The sequence below is a fragment of the Mytilus edulis genome, chromosome 13, assembly GCF_963676685.1.
Source record: "Mytilus edulis chromosome 13, xbMytEdul2.2, whole genome shotgun sequence".
Lineage (NCBI taxonomy): Eukaryota > Metazoa > Mollusca > Bivalvia > Mytilida > Mytilidae > Mytilus > Mytilus edulis.
In genome coordinates, this window is record NC_092356.1 from 53,686,364 (window position 1) to 53,706,935 (window position 20,572).

At 31.2% G+C, this 20,572-nt stretch overlaps 1 protein-coding gene and 1 long non-coding RNA gene across 2 annotated transcripts; one reads left to right on the forward strand and one right to left on the reverse strand.

Moving 5' to 3' along the window:
- Positions 1 to 4,614: 4,614 nt before the first annotated feature.
- Positions 4,615 to 15,337, forward strand: LOC139499946 (voltage-dependent calcium channel gamma-5 subunit-like). Its single transcript, XM_071288610.1, has 4 exons — positions 4,615 to 5,044; positions 11,802 to 11,876; positions 14,180 to 14,314; positions 14,783 to 15,337. Exons 1-4 carry the CDS (start codon positions 4,783 to 4,785, stop codon positions 15,055 to 15,057), a joined length of 747 nt encoding a protein of 248 aa, XP_071144711.1. The 5' UTR covers positions 4,615 to 4,782; the 3' UTR covers positions 15,058 to 15,337.
- Positions 5,615 to 9,445, reverse strand: LOC139499947 (uncharacterized). The gene is made up of 2 exons (XR_011658274.1): positions 9,318 to 9,445; positions 5,615 to 7,517 (listed from the first exon to the last, which is right to left on the reverse strand). It is a non-coding gene; the product is annotated as an uncharacterized lncRNA (long non-coding RNA).
- Positions 15,338 to 20,572: the final 5,235 nt, after the last annotated feature.

Genomic DNA, 20,572 nt, shown 5'->3' on the forward strand with positions numbered 1-20,572 from the left:
AAAAAGATAAATACCTGTCTTAAAAACGCCATAAACAAAGATGAGTACTTCGTAACACGAACGCCCACAAAAAAATCATTTGTATATTTAACGTATGCAGTATTGCAGTATTTGGTCAACGGAATGGAATCAATTATATGAATATAAAATATTCCATCCAAAGATTGTGTAATCGTCCGGTTCAAATTTGTAACAAGGCACGGGAAATGGTTAACACTTAACACAGTTAAGGTTTTCTGTGTGGGTTTGTTTATCTTGTGACTAATTAATGGTCGTTTTAAAGCTATATTTATCTTCGAATCATTATTGTTATCATTCGCTTTGAAACATGTTTCCTTTGTATGCGGTAAACAAATATTTGTAGTATATAGTTTGCAAGTTTATATGGGACCAATCTTAATCATTTTCATGATTATTATGCTGCTGTTTGCTTTGACAAGTTCATTTTGAAGTGGTCCTGGGAAAGAGGGGCGTACGATGCCAAAGGAATATCCAAATTTATGTTATTTATATATTAAAATACGTAAAAATTATAATATGTGATTGATAAAAGTATGGATTTGGCTAGTTATCGTAGGGTAGAGATTATTTTTCGATAAATTTATTTCAACCTCAATCTCTACCTTTAAAAGAGGGCGCAAGATACCAGAGGGACAGTCAAACTCATAAATCGAAAATAAGTTGACAACGCCATGGTTAAAAATGAAAAGAACAAACAGACAAACAATAGTACACATGACACAACATAGAAAACTAAAGAATAATCAACACGAATCCCATGTTTTATGTTTCATGGCTTTCATGAGAAGGAAACGGAGGGATTTAAGTTGAAGATGCGTATATTAAGGAATAATAAGTGTCTGTTGGCAGTTGATTTATTGCACGCTTGAACCGGTACATTGTTTTTAAATTCAATTTTACTTTAAGAAAGAAAAGCAATACAAAAAAGGCAACCGTAGTAATCCAATGTTCAAAAGTCAAAAATCGATTGAGAGAAAACAAATTCGGGTAGCCAAATTAATCTGTACCAGATATTAAAAATAATTAAGATTCAACCTAATACACATTAGCGCTTATTGTCCACCATAAGGATTACTTGCTCAGTATAATGCTGTTATAATGCAGCATTATTGGATAGGGCGATTTAACCGTTCTAGTAGAGTTTTTATATATTTTCTAACAAAATATTTTCTCCTTCGCTTCGACATTTTTGCATTCATAATAATACATCAAAAAGGAGCGCTTACATTTTTTCAAGGAAACAGTGTTGGTACTTAAGCAAAAGAACTTGCTTAGGTGTACGATCAGTTATCTAAAATTAGAAAAAAGTATATGGTTACTTTATTATTTATTTAACTATAGTTTTCGAAAAAAAACCAAGGAATATGATGTATATGATTCTTTTGATGTGTTTGCGCTTTTGATTTTGCCATTTCATTTGAGACTTTCCTTTTTAAATTTTCCTCGTACTTCAGTATATTTGTAATTTAACTTTTTATATATACAGAATGGTTATTTTTATCCTAACTCACGTGTTCAAAGACTAGTTAAAAATATAAAAAATCCTTTTCGTCACCATTTAAACTTGGCTCATAATACAGCCATTACATTTAGTAGATCTTTATTTTACTTTGCTCATGCTACTATGTCGCGCTCAGCTCTATATCTTGTTCATTCATTTCACCTATCCCTTATTGATCTTGCAACGTCTTTATCATGTCCTTTTGATTCAAATCTTTCAACACAACAATAATTTCCTCATTTGTCTAACTATAGTCAAAATTTGATTAAAAGCCAAACACTGACATTGACATGTGAATGTATGTACTGAATAAACTAATTCACAACAAAACAATTCTTTCTAAAGAATATACTTTATTTTCTAAATAAGATATAAAAAGCTGTTCCACTAAAGCTACCAATGTTCACAATTTCCATTACATCTCATGGACTTCTGTCTCTACACCAATTCAAACCTGTAAAAAAAATATTCTGTAAATTATTGTGCAAACATTAAGAAAAAGAACATATTGTATGTTGCAAAGTACAAAAATGTTAAAATACATAGTCACCCGACCGCCATATATATCCCGACGTTCATGAAATCCTGTACTTTCATTTACTCTTTTTGTTATTTTATGCCAATGTGTTCAATAACGTACAAATGAACTCATTATAGATACCAGATTTAAATTGTTGTTGGCCTGACTCGCGTTCATTTACTTACTGACATTCGAAGGAAATCAGTTAAAAACCAAACAAAATACGTAGTTGAAGTGCATTGTGGACTAAATTTTCTATAACGTATTCTGTAATCTCAAAACTGCCAAGATTACGGCTATTTTTCAATTTTACCAACCTTATTAAATGTTTTGTCTGGTAAAGGATTAATTAATAGTAATTGTATTGTTTGAAAGGTATTTTTTTACTCGTATTTAATATTTGAGTATAAGCAATTCGAATGAAAATGCAAGCTCAACTTTTATATTAGATATTTTTGCATGCACGTTTAATCCTTGGCTTTGTCTATTGTCTATATATATTTTCTGAACTACGTTCTTATTATCAATGTGAAGCATACATTAATGTTAGTACTTACTTTGAATTTCTAAGTTTCATAACCCTCATTCTCTCCTGGTTCTACGTATCTAGCTTGAATTAAGCCAGCCATCAAGACTGCAGCCATGTATACGACAACAATAACATTTTGACAGAACACATTCATGATATCCGTTTTTTTCTTTGTGTGATTTTTTATTTAAAATGTCCAAGCTAAGTAAAGATGTGTACAGTTCGGTTGATACACGTATATTTATACTCTTTACGTGTACATATTGTTTTGTGTTAAACATTGGGTTAGGCGTCAAAATGTTGTTTTCCTGCATTTAACACATATTTTTGTGTTTGAAAACAACAGGAAACACGAAAATATTTACGTCCACATGCATGTAAGGCGGATTAACAAGAACATTTTGTTTTGCATAAACAAAACATCAATTTTATACAACATTTAAACTGTGTTACTTAAAATTAAAGACCCTTGATTAATTTGCCAGAGGTCTTCAGGTTTTAAGATCAAAGGCAATTTATAATGATCTTTTAACTTAATACTTATTTACAAAGTAAGAAATACCTTTTCTTTAATATTCTTGTGTAGTTCCATCTATGAAAATTAGAAATGCCTGTATCGCTCACCTGATATCTAGACATACTACTGACTGAAGACGTCGACCTTAAAATGAGTTTGTGAGCGCTCAATCCTCTCCTAACCGGAGACAGTGGCGTAACAGCACACAAATCAAGAACAAACTATGAAAATCAGTTGAAAAAGCATAAATCATTAGATCAATACAAAATAAAAACATCAAACAAAAACACAGAGGGAATATATACCTTCCTCATTTCTAACAACAAAAAAGACACTAAGCACAGATTTGAGAGTAATCGAAATTATTATCAACTAGTTAAAAGCAAACAAACAACTAATAAAATAATCATACATCTAAGACTATAATATGACTTTGTATTAAGATCAAAAGAATTGCTCGTTAATCTTTACAGTGAACGTACTGCAATGCTAAATCTGTTGATATTGGACTTACGGCCAAATAAAAATATTTTAGGCAAATGTAGTAGGTCAGTTTTATATGACCGTTTTTAAAATCTTTAATCATGAACTTCTCCTAAACTAGTCCTTTGTTTACGTCGTTATGTATGGATAATACAAAGAGAAAACAATATGGTTTAGTAGACACGTAAAAATCCGAAAAAGAATGTAAAATACCATTGAATGAGCTATTCATTGACAATTTAAAATGATTAGAAACAATTGAAATTATACAGAAATGTAAATTACTTATTCATTAGTGCGTTTAGACTGTACACTTTAAATCTATAGTATATGGGTCAGGATCCCTTATAGACCTTGAGATGAGGAACTCAGATGACGTAATTAAAAAAAATATTAGTCCGCCATACAATTGTGGATGCTGTGATTTTAAAAATGGACATAAATGAACAATAAGAACTGTTTTATAGAGCTGGTGTGATGAGAAAAGAAAGATGTAGATTTGACCTGAAATAAATTATTAGAAAGGACAATTTTTTTATTGAATTTTATGATCAGAATTTTGGGATTATTTCATGAGGAGAGTGACATTTTTCACCATCTTCCGGGGTCCATCAATTTGCGAAAAAAGTAATCTCACTTGCCACCCCGCAAATTTAACCAGACATGTATATATGTATCAGCTTCGATATGAGCCATCATACATGTTCAAGTAAACGATATGGACTGAGCAACGGAGGAAAACGTTACCATTACCGCCTATGGAGAATTAATTGTAAATGTATACCCATATGCTTGTTACAGTACGTAATCCGTATAGATGACCTATTAAATTAGGTACTTGTATTCCCTTTGATCTAATACTTTGTAACAATTTATACAGTATGCATAATATTCAAAATATTATAGTAATTTAATTCACTATTTTAGTAGTATTTCCGATATAGGCCATCACAATTAATTTCATTCTACATATGCACTTACTATAATACAAACTTCAAGATATGAAAATAATAAGATTCATCCGGTCTGATAGTACAACTATACTCATTAGAAATCATTGAGGTTAAGTTTGTAAATACAGTTGAAGTGATGAAATAATAACTTCAGTTAAATCGTATATTTCTTTCGCCGAAATGACTTATATGTACTGATGGAAAAGTGTACCACTCCTATGATTGAAGTTCACACCAGTTAAAAGTTTTAGCGTCGTTATGATGGATCGGTTCAACAAATCTTGTGTTTTAGTATGTGTATCTTTGACATTAGGTGGATTGACATTATTAGCAGCAATAGTTTCAATATCCACAAGCAACTGGTTGTATGTAACGGAGAAACTTTCACTTCAGTATTTTTCAACATACGACACCATTGAATATGAAGAAATTGAGGAATCTTTGGATAACACTACTCTTCCAGACTCATTCGAAGTTTCTGTTGTGATGGGATTATGGCGATTTTGTTCTGTTGCAATGGGTTTGTTGTTCTATTATAGTATAATTGTTTATATGTGCTTACGTCCAATAACTAGTAACCCCTGTGAATTATTCATGTACATACGCAGATGTTTTGGTCTGATACTGATTTTAGTTCCTTTTTTTAGTTTTTGTTTGGGCAAGCTGAAGTCCGCCTCTGGATGCAGGATTCTTTCGCTGTGTTTACGACCTATTAATGCTATTGGTACCCTTTGGCTGTTTTTTTATGTCCTTGGTTGCTTTGTCGGGTCTTTGAAACATTCTGCTCTAAAAAAAAAAAAACGCTTTCCAGCAGCCTTCTGGTTTTTCTGCTCTTAATGTATTAAATGGGCATCTATGAGAAAACCATGCAGATGGTGCTCCATGCAAAGTTGTTTGATTTTGATGAAACTTTGCTGACATGTTCAGGTTGACCTCATTTGAAAGTCATGCAAGTTTGAAGCCCTTACACTGCTGGTAACCATGGCAACGATAGGGATTTAGGGTATTTTCGAGTTTATTTATAAATGCATTTACTGAAATGCATAGATTTCATAAATTTCTCAAATAGAAATAAATACTATAATACTTCTGAGTGTTTAAATACTTTAATAGCACAGATAGGATGTGTATGAAGTCTAAATCACATAATTTTATTAAACATAATGACATATATAGAAAATAAGGGTGTGGCAAAACACATAAAATGATAAAAAATATGGCCTTTTCATCTAATCACACTAAAACAGACACTACAGCCCAAAAGTCGCTTTAATTTACCCTAAATTTCAGAAATGCTTTGCATTTTCTTTGGTTCAAAATATTTTGAAGGGATTTCGGTTGCAAATTAATTTTATAGATTTTATTGATCATTTAGATAGCCTCCCCCCCTTTTTTTTTTGTATTTTCGCAATAAATTGAGGAAAGTCTCATATTTTAATGAAACCAAGCATTCAAAAATAAATACTTGAATTATACAGATTGTAACATGCAATATAGGTAAATCAAATAGAAAATTCAAAGTGAAATGGATTTTTGTGTCACAAACAATAGTAAGCATAAGGCTTAAAAAAAGGGGGGGAGCTGCCAAAGACAATTTTTTTTTGGTATTTTTTTTTATTCCAAATTCCTTTAGTACACTTGTCCCTATTACTTTAAAGAGTAAAATCCATTCATTTCTTCCTAGTAATCCCATTTTTGGTTATTGCAGCTTGCTAATTACTAAAGTTGTATTCTGGTTACTGAAAAATGATATGAAATTCAATTTTAAGTTCATCATATTGAAAAATCTTAAGTATTGACATTCAGAAGTTGTGTCTGACAGGTAGACAAAATTAAGACAGGTTGCAACCTTTTACTTGCATGCTGGTTACCATATAAGTCATTTTGATCATGAGTACCTGAGACAGTGTGGATAAAATCTGAATTTCTATTGTACAAAGGGAGATAATCCAATAAAAATGCTGATTTTTAAAACCTTAAAATTGCATGTACATAATAATTTAAACTAACATACACTTCATCAATTTAATAAAATATAAACATATCTCTATTTGGTTATCTGGAGAGAGAGTTAATAGTGCATTTGAGCATATACTCTTGGTTTGCTTTTGTTGTAGTACTTTCTAAAATTCTCCTAAAAAAAGGTCTAAATTTATAAATTCTCTTTTAGCATTGATACATTTTTAAATATCTCAATCTGTATAAATGATCATAAATGTTATTATTTTTTATAGCATTAGTATTATATTTAACAATCAATGAAGATGATACAATAACACTAAATGGTGCTTACATGCAAGAATAAGATTATTATAAACATACATAAAAGTTAATTCTAATTGACTTAACAGCACAAGACAATTGTTGCATTAGGTATAGAATTTAGGGAAGTATTAAATTGTTTCCATACTATCTTATAAGAATTTACATACATGTAACTACATGAACTATGAAAGGTAATTTACTAATAATTCAATGAATAAAACTAGTTAGTCAATCTAAGAAACAATTTCTGACAAATGAAAATATTATTATGTTGATCAAATGGCCAAGTACATTTGTAATCTTCTTGATTGTCTTCAATACTGATGACCTTTTAATACAGAAGTAATTTTAGACTTCTTCTTCGCTGATGAGAAAGCCTTGCTGATGGTAAGACAGTGAGAACATTCTATTTCCTAGCAAATATCTCTCTCTTCTCATTTGTGTTGCAACTGTGTGTTGACTTGGTGGTTTTCAAGACTTCAGCGAGATTCACATTGCCGTTTTTTTTCCTTTTTTTCAAAGCATATGAGTTCCATTTCAATTTATTTTTATTTGAGCTTGCTATTTTTAACATCAACAGGAAAAATCAAAGACAGATCAGAGCCTTATTCAAGTATCAGTAATATTATCTAAGTTTTTCTTCATCATAAACATGTTTATCAACAAAAATGTGTCTCAGCAATCAGTCTTCTTTCATGAACTCCAGTTATTTTTGGATCACCAAATGTCTGTAAAAAATAATAAGAAAACAATTGTTATACATTAAATGATTGAAATTTCCTAAAAAGAAATTACTTATTAACTTTGTCTTAGTGTAAAATGTGTTTCGATTATCACAACTCTGACATTCCAGTACATAGAATGAGAAATAAAGTTTACTAGCTAAAAATGGACCTAAATTTGTTTTTTTTTTCTTATTCCAAGCTGCAGCAAACTTAATTTTAATGAAGTTAATTTTGCAGATTTCATCTTGTATTTATGACGTTATGACAATACAAAAATAGGGAGATGAGTATTGATTGCAAATGAGACAAATATCCACAAAAGTTCAAATGAAATGAATGTAATGCCTCTGTACAACCTTCAACAATGAGAATAAAACAGCTCAAGGGTACATTCTATTACAAATGCAGAAATTGCACCTTCATCAGGTTGGGAGGGGGGCACTATATAGACACTACATTCAAACTTGATTCACACGATACAGTTCAGAATTTGGATTGTGATGAATTATTAGACACATCATACATGTAGGTTTCTGACACAGAATAAATGTGGTAAAAGAACTGATGATTTTGAAATTGGACTTGTGCCAATATCCAAAATCTAAAGTTTAAAAGACATGATTAGATTTATCATATCAAAGAACCCCATTTATGCAATTTTTAATGAATTTAAACAAAGTTAAAGTTTGGACCCCAATTTGAAGCAACTTGAAAACTGAGCCCAAATCATAAATCTAAACATGCTAAATGCATGATAACATTTAGCATAGAAAAAAAAACTTCACAATAATATTTTAATAAACTAACAAAGGTTTTTTTGCCCCCATGATCTTTTTTGCAATTTGAAAATGAATATTAAAAATCTAAACATATAAGAAGTATTTAACCCAAAAAAGTACAATACACCGTTTAATTTTGCATAATATCAAAGAACACCAATTATTCAATTGTTTTATGAAATCAAGTTTAACTTTGGACCCTTTTGACCCTATAGCTGATATAGACCAATTTAAAAACAAGCCAAAACATTTGAAATTGGTAAAACAATAAGCATTGGAAACAACATGAACAAATATATAATTAATTTTACAGCTAATTTCCTAAAGCATGTAAATCTAAGACTTCGGTTAGCTTGCATGGTTTGTTTGTATATTGTACAACTGCAATTGACATAACATCTAATCAAATTTAAAAGTACTCCATAAAGGTTCAAATATGCCTATATTTATTGTTTGAAGATATCAACCTTAATTACAAAGCTTGAATCAATATTTATACAAACAGAGCAAGCGAACCTACCAAAGTTTTACTCTACACGCATTAGGAAAATAGCTGTAATAATGAAAAAGTTTTTTTTCAAAAATGAAAAATACAAATGTAGTCTTCAGGTTTACCGTTATAAATGCATGTATGCTATATATATAAATGAGGATCTCAGTGTCAAGCTCACTCAGACAAGAAAACATATTTTTTTCTAGGTTTAATTCTTATAAAGAGAACAATTCCAACGATGAGTAATGAAAATTTTGTTGTGTAAACTGTACTGATATGACCCTTAATTGATCATAAAAAAATAATTTGAGTGTTCTGTGTGTTATGTTTACTTTTTGTTCACCAGATTGTTAAAATTGAAGGGTTAATCTAATTTATTGATTATTTATCATGTTTTTACAATAATAAATGTAACTGGTGAATTTCCAGTTTCTATATATGATTATATTTCACAAATAATGCCACAACACAGGTCTTATTTGCTGTCTATTTAGTAGACATTTTTTTTTATCAATTATATCATATATTTACCTATGTGATCTCCTATCATATCTGCTTTCATTTTAACATTATTTTTGTGCTTTTCCATCTTCAACATTAACCTGTTGATAAGAAATAAAATATTGTATATTTGTACATTTGCATGATCAGTACAGTGAGTTACATCTACATGTACATTGTACATTAAGTTGGCTTAACATAATGCATTGGTTCATTGAAAAAAAAAAGTTTTGTAGATATGATAATTAATTTGTGTAAATGTCATAAATGCTATGATATCAATCACATCATCAAGTAATTCATTTCTTCCGTATTGTTATTTTGAATTTGTTTTATCTGAGTAATCTGTAATGTTATAATCTCATGTTGCCCCTTCTGGGCCCTTTAATTTGGAATACATTTGTAAGCATATTCTATTCAGATTCTATTTTATTAACGATAGAAGTAAAGACATGTACAAGTTCTCTTTCCATGTTTATAACTGTGATACATGACCTGCACTAAGGAAATGTAAAGAAAAAGTCTCACAGTAACCAATTTTTAGAGAGAAAAAAAAACAGCTCATAATTGTAAAACATTTTTTTGAGATTGAGAACCATATATTGTATCAATCTAGCTGCATTGTACAATATACATGTAGTACTGGTAAATAAATGAATAAAGACAGGAAATTCACAACTCTTTGGGAGCTCTATTGTTACTTTAACAGTGCTTAATCAAAACCTGTCACAAAAATCTTTAGGGTATGGATAAAAATAAAGGTAGGTAAGGGTAGTGCGGTTAACACACATACTTTTTATTTGGCATAAATGTACAGTAGTTTTCATATGTTTATGTAATTTATACGTGTTTCTCATTTCTCCTTTTTTTATATATAAATTAGACCATTGATTTTCCTGTTCGAAGGTTTTTACACTAGTAATTTAGGGGTCCTTTATCATGTTTATAGCTTGTTGTTCCGTGTGAGCCAAGGCTCTGTGTTGAAGGCCGTACATTGACCTATAATGGTTTACTTTAATAAATTGTTATTTGGATGGATAGTTGTCTCATTCGCACTCATACCACATCTTCCTATATCTATCTACTGAATGTTTTCTATTTCAATGGGTTGTATTTAAAAAAAAAGGGATATGAAGCAACCATTATTTTTAAATTAGGAGAAAAAAAAACAGAGTCAATGGACTCTACCCGTTATTGGCAACAAGATTCAAGTATTATTGAAAGATGCAATTTTATGAGAGTTACAGTATCGTCTAACAACAAGAAATAACTAGCTATATATAAAAGGGTAGGCTAGGCTGTAACTGGCTTAATGTTCAGTGGCAAATACTTCATAAATATTCATGAAGAGGATAACTTACCATTTTCATGCATACATGTAATTTTTAGGTTCATCGAAATAAGGTTAACCAAAATGAAGAGCGGGGATTTTTTGGCTGACACCTGACATTGAAAAAGTGTTTGAATAGAGGCTTCCTGTATATCCTTTACAGAGTTCCGTCATGGGGTTTAAATCGCAGATTCCATTTGTTTTCAAGTGTGGTGAACATTATACCCATTCGACAGGAGGGAGCTGATTTAAAGTCCCCATTTTACAGGAGATGGCTTCATATTTATTCATCCCACACATTTAAAATTTATGACAAACGCGATTATTTTAATTTTCCTATAGTCAACTTACCATTTCTGTGTAGCAACATCCCAGCGGCACCAACATATGGGGTACCTGTGTCTCAATTGATACGTTCCTCTAGAGCCAGCTCAAAGGACGTTGATTTTGTTGACCGACAAATACTGCTTTCTCAAAAGTTGCTAAGACAGGGCTATGAATCAATCAAATTAAGGTTATCACTCAAGAAATTTTACGGTCACCATCATGAGCTGATTGGCCATTATGACAAAAGTGTGTTAGAAATCATAACTGATATTCTTTCTCAGTCATAATAACCTTCCATCATTATCGAACTGAACAAAGAAATAACACGATGGGTGCCGTATACGGTGCATGAAATGCTTACCCTTCCGGAGCACCTGATTTCACTCCCGGTTTTTAGTGGAATTCGTGTTGTTTCTAATTTTTTTATTTATAACTGTTGATGTAAATGTCCTTTGGTTTTGTGAGTCTTTGTTTACTCCTTGGTTTTGATTGTTCTTGTCTTAAAAGAATTCATCACTTTATCAAGAGTTTTAGTGCTGGACAAAGGAAATTCATGGATGACCATTTTTGTGTACTGAGTCATCCTCAGTGGCGATATGCTCCAATCAATTAATCCCTCGACCATTCCATTATTTAATTTATTACTTAATCAATCCATCAGTAACGTATGTTCAACGCCTTTTATATATCTTTATGATACGAAACAATCTTAGAATCCTCGTATATGTAGTTATCATTGCTTTCAAATTCAGTAAAACCATCCTTACAATGTAAGCTTTGGTCAAATAATCATTTGAACAAAAGTAGCAAACATTCCTTTAAAATATAAATAGCATTCAAATATTTTTTTGTTTCAGATTTCACAATTTGTGAGAATTTGGATTATAAGATACCGAAAATACAACGCCAGGAGGTTTCCATTTCAATTGCTGGTAGGTGTATATTTTTTTTTTATCTTATCCTAATATCAACGTACATCATTCTATTAGATATTTGAAAATAACAAGCGACATAAAACATATCTACAAGTATCAACACAAAATTATATCATTCCATACAACAATATTAGAATGATAATGTCTATCGAAAACTCTCAACAAAAAAGGAGGACGTAAGACACCAAAGATAGAATCAACACTTTTAAATCGAAGAGAGAACGATAAAACCATGGCAAATAATGTGAAACGACAAAAAATACAAACATCCATCTACAAAACTTAAAGACGACAAATTCAACATAAGGTTTATTAACGGCAAAATATCTTTTTTTCTTTTATTTCTGTTGTACTGTTAAAAGAAGTGGATAAATGTAATAGATTTGATAGTAAACACATCATTTTAAGGTAGCACAATACAAAGATTTTTCATCCCCAATCAGACATCTTTAAACTGATGTAGCTCCACTCATCCTTCTTTAAATTCTATAAATGAGGTACCAAAAGAAAAAAGAATGATCAATCTTTCAATTTGTGATAATTTCATTATGACATAATAATTACATAATTAATTGTTATGTAATTAGTTGCCATATTGTGATGTCCATACTTCAATGAATTTAGCTTCTTTGTTATTCAAAGCATCCCAAAATATGTTATAGATTCTTGCACAACACAGTTTGACCTCCAAAACCGTGTCTCAGATTTTTCCTATTGTATTTCATTCTCTAATAAATCTTCAATGAAGCTTGCATCATCAATTCATAAGAGACCACTAAATTCAATTGGGTATAAAATTTGTTCTTTTGATGTTTTTGGAAATCTGAGACACAGTTTTGGAGGTCAAGCAGTGTTATGCAATAATCTATAAAATATTTTTGGTACCTCATTTATAAAATATAAAGAAGGATGAAATGAATTACATCAGTTTAAAGTTGTCTGATTGGGAGTGAAAAAATCTTTGTATTGTGCTACCTTAAATAGAATGTCATCTATTTATATCAGCGATATACTACAGTAACTGGTGCCTTTATGTAGAGACCATGGAACACAAATCTTAATATTAGTAACACGAACCTTAAAAAAGCAAGGGTTAACCGAATTATTCATGTTATGTTACAGTGGCGGATCCAGAGGGGGGGTTCCGGGGGTCCGCACCCCCCCTTTATTTTGGCCGATCAATGCATTTGAATCGGGACATATGTTTTGCACCCCCCTGCACCCCCCCTTTGCCCTGGGCTAGCACCCCCCCCCCCCCCTTTCGAAAATTCCTGCATCCGCCACTGTGTTATGTCGTTTATTCTGGACAAAAGAATAAACTGAAACAAAATCTGAAACGCTGTCGTCTGTATTACCAATGTTAATTCAACTGATCGGTCGGAGCTTACGTTTTAATTTGCATAATGACAGTCTATTTGAAGATGTGTGTGATAAGGATGATTGCCGTTATAATTATTACTGATTTCTAATCACCTATCAGTGTCACCAAAGGAATTTACAAAACAATGACTGGACACTTCATTGATGAGTTTATCCTAAAACACCTATCTATAGATGGACTGGTTTATTATGAGCGAACCGGTTAAACTCCGCCCAGTCAAGTGAAATAAATCGAGTAATAACATACAACGAATGACTTGAAACAAACAAAATAATCAAAGTAAAATGTTTTTTTTTTGGAAATTTTTTAAAGAAACAAACACCGGATTTGAACCGGGTTGAATCCACCATTTTCTACATACGTAAATGCCTGTATCAAGTCAGGAATATGACAGTCGTTGTCCATTTGTTTGATGTATCTAAGCGTTTGATTTTGTCATTTGATTAGGAACTTTCCGTTTTAAATAGTCCTTGGAGTTCAGTATTTTTTGGATTTTACTTTTTGATAATACGAAAATGGAACATTTGATGAGGTACAAACAAACATAACTGAAGAAAACAATCACAAGAACCAAATTAAAACCTGTAATCATTTTAAAGGCTTACATAATCATAATTGTTAACTACCAACGAATGAACTGGAACTGTGGTACAATACAAGTCTATAAAAAGAGAATAGTGTTCATCCGCAAGCAGTTATTCTATTTGCAGTAAAGCTTTTTTTTCCTATTCAGAGTACTTGACCTATTATCAGGCAACTAAACTGAGGTCGCTTCACAAATTATAGTATCATTTCAATAAGTTTTGAATTAATATAGATAGATAAAAATACCAACAAAAATGTGTTATAATTTAGCCAAAATAAAACATATTTTTATGTATGAACATCGTATTTTTATGAATGAATATCGTATTTACAGAATCACAAAGAGAATCGTCTCCAATGTTTCTCACAGCTCTTATTTTAATGGTTGTTTCTGGGATATTTAACGTGATGGGAAATATCAAATGGTTCAGGGTAACAATGGTAGCAAGCATTAGTTACATGCTAACAGGTATGATTAATATATAAGGTCAGTATCGTGCACACGTGCACACATAAGACAGTCGGAAGAGGTTTGAGGCCGAATTAAGTAATGAAGCAATCTGATTGGCTGCATTAAAACATGAGCTTTGTTTGATTAATCATCATCATAACTATATTTTCAGAAAACCAAGGATCTGTATATACATTGGTGAATGAATATACAAATGAATGAAAGAAAAACATTAAAATTTCGGGTGTCTGAAAAGCTTATCCTTAGACTTCATCTGGAACACTGAAATCAAAATATTTGAAATCCAGGAATGTCGTCAACTTCTTATTATGATCTGGCAATATCATTTGGTACTAAACCTTTTATAAACTAGAAAGATCCCTAAATAGTCACTCCTAATAATCTAAAAATAGAAAATAACTGCATTTGGTAAAATATTTTGGTCTATTTTCAGAAACGCAACATTAATGATATTTCATGTTGTAGCACTTTTTATTATGGTTGGTATGGTAATCTACATTGCTAACATACAGAGCGAAATACAGCAAGTCCATGGCGAAGATTCAAAGAGAGATGACGTGTCGATAGATTATAATTATGGTTGGTCATTCTATGTCATGTGGTTGAGTTTCATCACGTCATTGGCTGCTGCAGTCATATGCATAATTATATTTTTCGAAGAGTGGAAAAAGATTCAAACTACAACAGAGATCAAGATGCAACTGACCAACATAGCTGAGGAGAACGAAATGACAGTTTGATGACGTAATATTGACGTTTTTTATGACCTCGCTAAACAGATCTAACAATAATACATTTTTTCCAAGAGAGACATTTTGTGGAAATTTTAGCATCCTATCATTCTTTTGAATATATAGGAACATTACATATGAACACTTGTCAGTTACCTCATTCTTAAACGACATAATCCATTCTGATCTTTGCCATTTTATTGTTTACCACTTTATTATATGAACCTTGTATTTACTACAAGAACATCGGTGTATATCTTATCTATATAAAAGAACATTTGAATAACCACTGTTTTTGTTTGGTCTTTTCCTAATTTATACAATTCCGTGAAAAAGAACCTCAGTATGTATATATAATTAGGTTGTAAATTTACAAATGAATATTGTAAAGGTTATGTAAATAGTATCGAATGCAATGTAGAAATATTGAATAGAAATGTCGCAATATCTGATGTGTTTTCCAAATCGAACCCTCATATATATTGAGAAATTCATCACAGAGAATGATAACAGTTGTACCTGACGAGTAAGCGTATTCTAGTTCTATAGATGCGACACCCGTAACCGTACACTAGAAGGTCAGATCATTTGAAGAACAAAAAGGTGGGTTCTGTCAGACTTAAATTGTTACATACTTTTCTGATAACAAGATCATCATTAAATTGAGCAAGATTGTTGCTGTCGATGTACAATTAGACAGGCAAGACAGACATGTCCATAGGTTATATCTGACATCGTTTTATACATTCATTGCATCATACATTTGTATATTATATAACATGGGTTATTTTGGGACTGATGAATTGCAATTTTTTTTTTATTGTTAACAGGTGATACATGTTTTATGGTTTTTTTGTCACTTATTATTTTGATCTTCAATAATAATCTCGTCGATTTAAGCACAAATGAATATATGGATTGATAGGTTTATTACATCCAGTGGCAAATGAAATGCATATTCAGGACGAGAGCGATATAATATAGTTATCAAAGGTACCAGGATTATAACTTAGTATGCCAGACGCGCGTTTTGTCTACATAAAACTCGTCAGTGAAGCTCATATCAATATGGTATGAATATAAATCCTGATTTGCACTAGATCTACAGTATAAGCCGGAGTTTTTAACGTGTTGGTTCACTAGGTAAACAGTTTGCATGAAGACGGGTCACTGTACACGAACACATTTATCTCCGATCCGACCAGTATTTTTCATTCTTTTAATGTCTTGCGATTAGCAGAGAAGAAAGTTTTTTTCTACCAGAATAAAGGAAGTAATAAAAACAGCCAGATACAAGCTTCTCCCATATATCGGTACATGGACATCATTTATAAATATAAATCAACGTCGAGACAGCTTATATGATCAGGTATTTCACATCCCTTGTTTTATGGAAATATTTTACACAAATTTACAAGAAAATGTCATTGTTTACCCCAAGAGCTAACAAAAACCTTTAAACAGACTTATTGGCAAGTGGTATGGAGTAAGGTTAATGTTGTCAATTATATTAAAGATGGGATATTTTTAATTGATATCGCTTCACTCATAGTGTCTTTGCATTGGAAATAAACTTATTTACTATAACACCAGTCAATGATATGATACAGGTTATGTTCTTCTTGTATATAATATGATTATATGCTACTTCACCCCTAACGGGAGATATTGTTGGGGATTTTTTTCAATACGTTTAATTAATGACTTGAATTGTCATGTCAGTAGCTGCTAGAAGTCCATTGCCAATTGATGTTGATCATTTTGAAACGGAGTTTTCTGTGTGTTTGCTGTGTGTCTGTTTATTCCACATTGCCTTAAGGTATCGGGAAAAGGTTGAGATTTCACAAATACATGACTGTTGTGTAACCCTCACTGTATTTTAGCTCCTGGTCCAAGTGAGGAACCTCAAGCCTTTAGTAGTCTTGAGTTTTTTAATTTTGGTTCAGTATTTAGTTGTTTTAATCCTTCTTCATTTACATGTTTCGGAGTGTAATGTGGCGTCCATTTCTCTTAACTGGTATATTATTTATTTAGGGGTCAGCTAAACCCCGCTTCTCGATCCTAGATGTTCTTGCTGCGTTGATGATCCATTGGTGACCTTGTGCAATTTCTGATCTTCCATCGAGCTGTTGTCTCTTTGTCACATTCCTCGTTTCCATTCTCTATTCTATTCAATATGTTAAAATTCCGTTCAAAACACTATTCAAATAATCGTCTCAAAATTTAACAAAAAACTGTCAAAACTGAAAAAAATATTATGCATAGGAAAAGACGATCAAAGACGATGCTGTGTTATTTTAAAATTGATATAAAAAGTAAACTCTTTTCTTTTATACGTTCGATTAAGTAATTGATGGTTGTTTGTCTTACTTACAGTTGCAATTTTTCTTCATTTCAAAATATAACTGTTTACATTATTATTTTATTGGATAAAATATTACTTGAACATGTTAAAGGATCAAACAGGATTTTACATATTCCTTGAACACAGAATATATACTTTAAACCTAATCATTAGGTCAACTTTAATTGCAACGTTTCCAAAAGTTAAAATCACAAAAATACTGATTTTCGAGGTAAAAGTGTAAAGTTCATTATCAATTGTCAAAATCATAAGTCAAATCACATCAAACGAATGGATAACCCATGTATAACCTATATAGGTATAGCGTGTAAAATGTTGTAAATACTAACTAACATGACATGAACAATCAATGACCTAGCTTTTTGAAACATTATTATATTTGTAATATGAAAGGTAATTTGAATGACCTTTCTCTCCTTGATAAAAGAACAAGATCATCATAAGTCATGCTTATCTAAAATGTTAAGAAAATCGGATATGACTGACAAAAAAAACCCTCAAATAACATTATCAGATCAATTAAATTTTACACCGAGAACACAAGTTTAATTTCATTTTTATTTTCCGTTTTGTAACTTTTTTATTAATTGATGGCCCTTACATGGAAATGTTAGACACCAGAAGCGTGATTTGAAAGAGCTTAATGTTTAATAAAATAGGTAAGAAAGTGTCACCCCGTCTTATTTCACACCTCCGACAATGAAGGAATACATTACTTCATTTTGTATTATTTCAATGGTGTTCTTGTTCCGATTTATATTGTGTCAAGATGCACCTCCTTATTATTTCTATTTTCCTGACGGTAAGTAAAATATTACAGTATGCTGTTTTTCTATTGCACTAGGTATATAAGAAATTATTTTACTTCACGTTAAAATGCCATATATTTATTGGCTAATACGAGGGTGTTAATTTTCTCAATCACATGGCTGATCGGTTGACAATGTTTCCTCATGGTAACATTCTGCTCTATCACCCTCTCAGCTAGGTGGTATTTATATAATGCTATATAACAAATAAAAAGGGCGAAAAAGACCTCAGGGACATTCAAACTCATAGATCGAAAATGAAGTGACAACGCCATGGCTAAAAAAGTAAAGAAAAACAGACAAATAATAGTATGCCAAAAAAGGATAAATGATAGTTTAAAACTATTTAGAAGAAGACAATTAGAGCTATGTTATATAGTGGTAGTATACAAAATATGGAGAAAATCGTAGTGTTTTTTTCTATATACGTGAAGACGACAATAGATATATTTTCTGATTTTGTTACTTTTAAGATGAAAACTGGGACAGATCAGTTCAGTTTTACATAAAATGCAGAAAACTTAGATCCATGTGTTTCAAAATTCATATTATGCAGACGAATTCACGATTTCAGTATGTATATTAACAGAGCTGCAAGGTTGATTATTCTCCACACAAGAAACCATTCAAAAACCAGTTATTTTCCTTATAAACATAGATTATGATACCTGAATTTAGTTCTAAATTGTTCAAGTACGTTTGCAACCAGCATAATTAATGGCAACATATTTAATATGTTTAACAAAACAAAATACAATTCTTTCATCACCCTTCTTATTATTCAGTGTTTGTAGATTTGACATTTTCTATTCTCGTCCTCTCTTTTCCAAAATCACAAATTCTACATATTGGTACAAATGGAATGTATTTATTTATGAATGTATTGTTAATTATCCATTTTATATGATAATTTTCCCTTGTCACCATCTTATGGTGTTTATATATCTCAACGTGTTCGATTCTTTCGTGTATATGTAAAAACGTATTGGATTTTAACGAAATAAATCTTTGTAATACTGAACAATTATTACATAGGGTTTTCGTTATCACAAACTAGTCGAAATCATCGGTACAAAACACCATTCGTAAATATAAATCAGCATGCAGACTTCACATCAAAACAGTTATGGTAATATTCTTTAAAAAGCACAAAGCTGTCGACACTAACTCAAAACCAAACCAAACCTTTAAGAAGTGCTATAGTTACGACACTGTTCTCAGGTAATTTAGGATGGCATATTTTGGTTTTAGAGCTAATTTCCTAATTCTTGTAGAGAAAAACTCTGATAAGCTTGATTGCTCTGTTGGTATAAACCTGAATTCTAGCTTTGTAGTAAACATTGACATCTTCAAACAATATAATATATAAGCATACTTTAACCTGTATACATATATGTAAGTTTGATTGGACGTTATACCAGTTACAATTGTACAATATTCACACAAAGCAAGCAATCTATTCAAAGTCTTGCTTAGCATGCATTATGAAATTAGCTGTAATATTGATTCACTCATTGGTTATATGCATCGGAAATGAACACATTTATTCTAAACGTAGTTGTTTGCATGCTACAGGTTATGTTCTTCTCGTATATGTTATGATGGTATGATACTTAACTCCTAACGGAAGGTATTGTGCTTGATTTTCATATATGATGAAAACAAACAGTTTATATAAAATCTAGAGCTGGCATGTAAGTAACTGCTAGTGAACCTTTGTTAATTTATGTATCATTATCATTTTGCTTATTTTGTTTTGTTACCTATTACGACATCGGACTCGGACTCCTTTTAACCTCAGTTTAAATGTGTGTATTGTTGTGTTTTTTTCTACATTGGCTACATATATATATAGGGGAAGGTTGAGATCTTACTAAACATGTTTAATTCCGCAGCATTTTTGCGTCGGTCCCAAGTCAGGAGTCTCTTGCCTTTGCGTGTCTTGTATGATTTTGAAGTTTAGTTAATTTATATGTTTTGGTGTTTAGTATGACGTCCATTATCACTGAACTAGTACATATTTAGTTTAATGATAAGCTGAAGAAGCTATCTGGATGCGAGATTTATTGTGTGTGCCTTCGCCTGTTTATTGGTCTTAAGACGTGTTGTTGTCACTTTAACGCATTCCCCATTTCCATTTTCGATTTTATGTACATTAAATAAGCATTAAATGAACACTACATGTAACTGTTAGACAATAGAAATCATATCGTGTGTCGTCAAGTTTAGTTGTAAGTGGATATCCACTGACAGTTGTTAGGTAAAAATATAAGGCAACCTTACTGAACCTGAGGTATTCTTATGTTTGTTTTATAAAAGATGAAATGTATAAGTATAATGATCAAACGTT

Excerpts from the sequence above, each read along its gene's own strand:
- LOC139499946 (XM_071288610.1), top strand. The coding sequence starts at position 4,783 with ATGATGGATCGGTTCAACAAATCTTGTGTTTTAGTATGTGTATCTTTG. Across the intron at positions 11,877-14,179 it reads GGTTTCCATTTCAATTGCTG|AATCACAAAGAGAATCGTCT; the intron begins GTAGGTGTATAT and ends TCGTATTTACAG. Across the intron at positions 14,315-14,782 it reads CATTAGTTACATGCTAACAG|CACTTTTTATTATGGTTGGT; the intron begins GTATGATTAATA and ends TTCATGTTGTAG.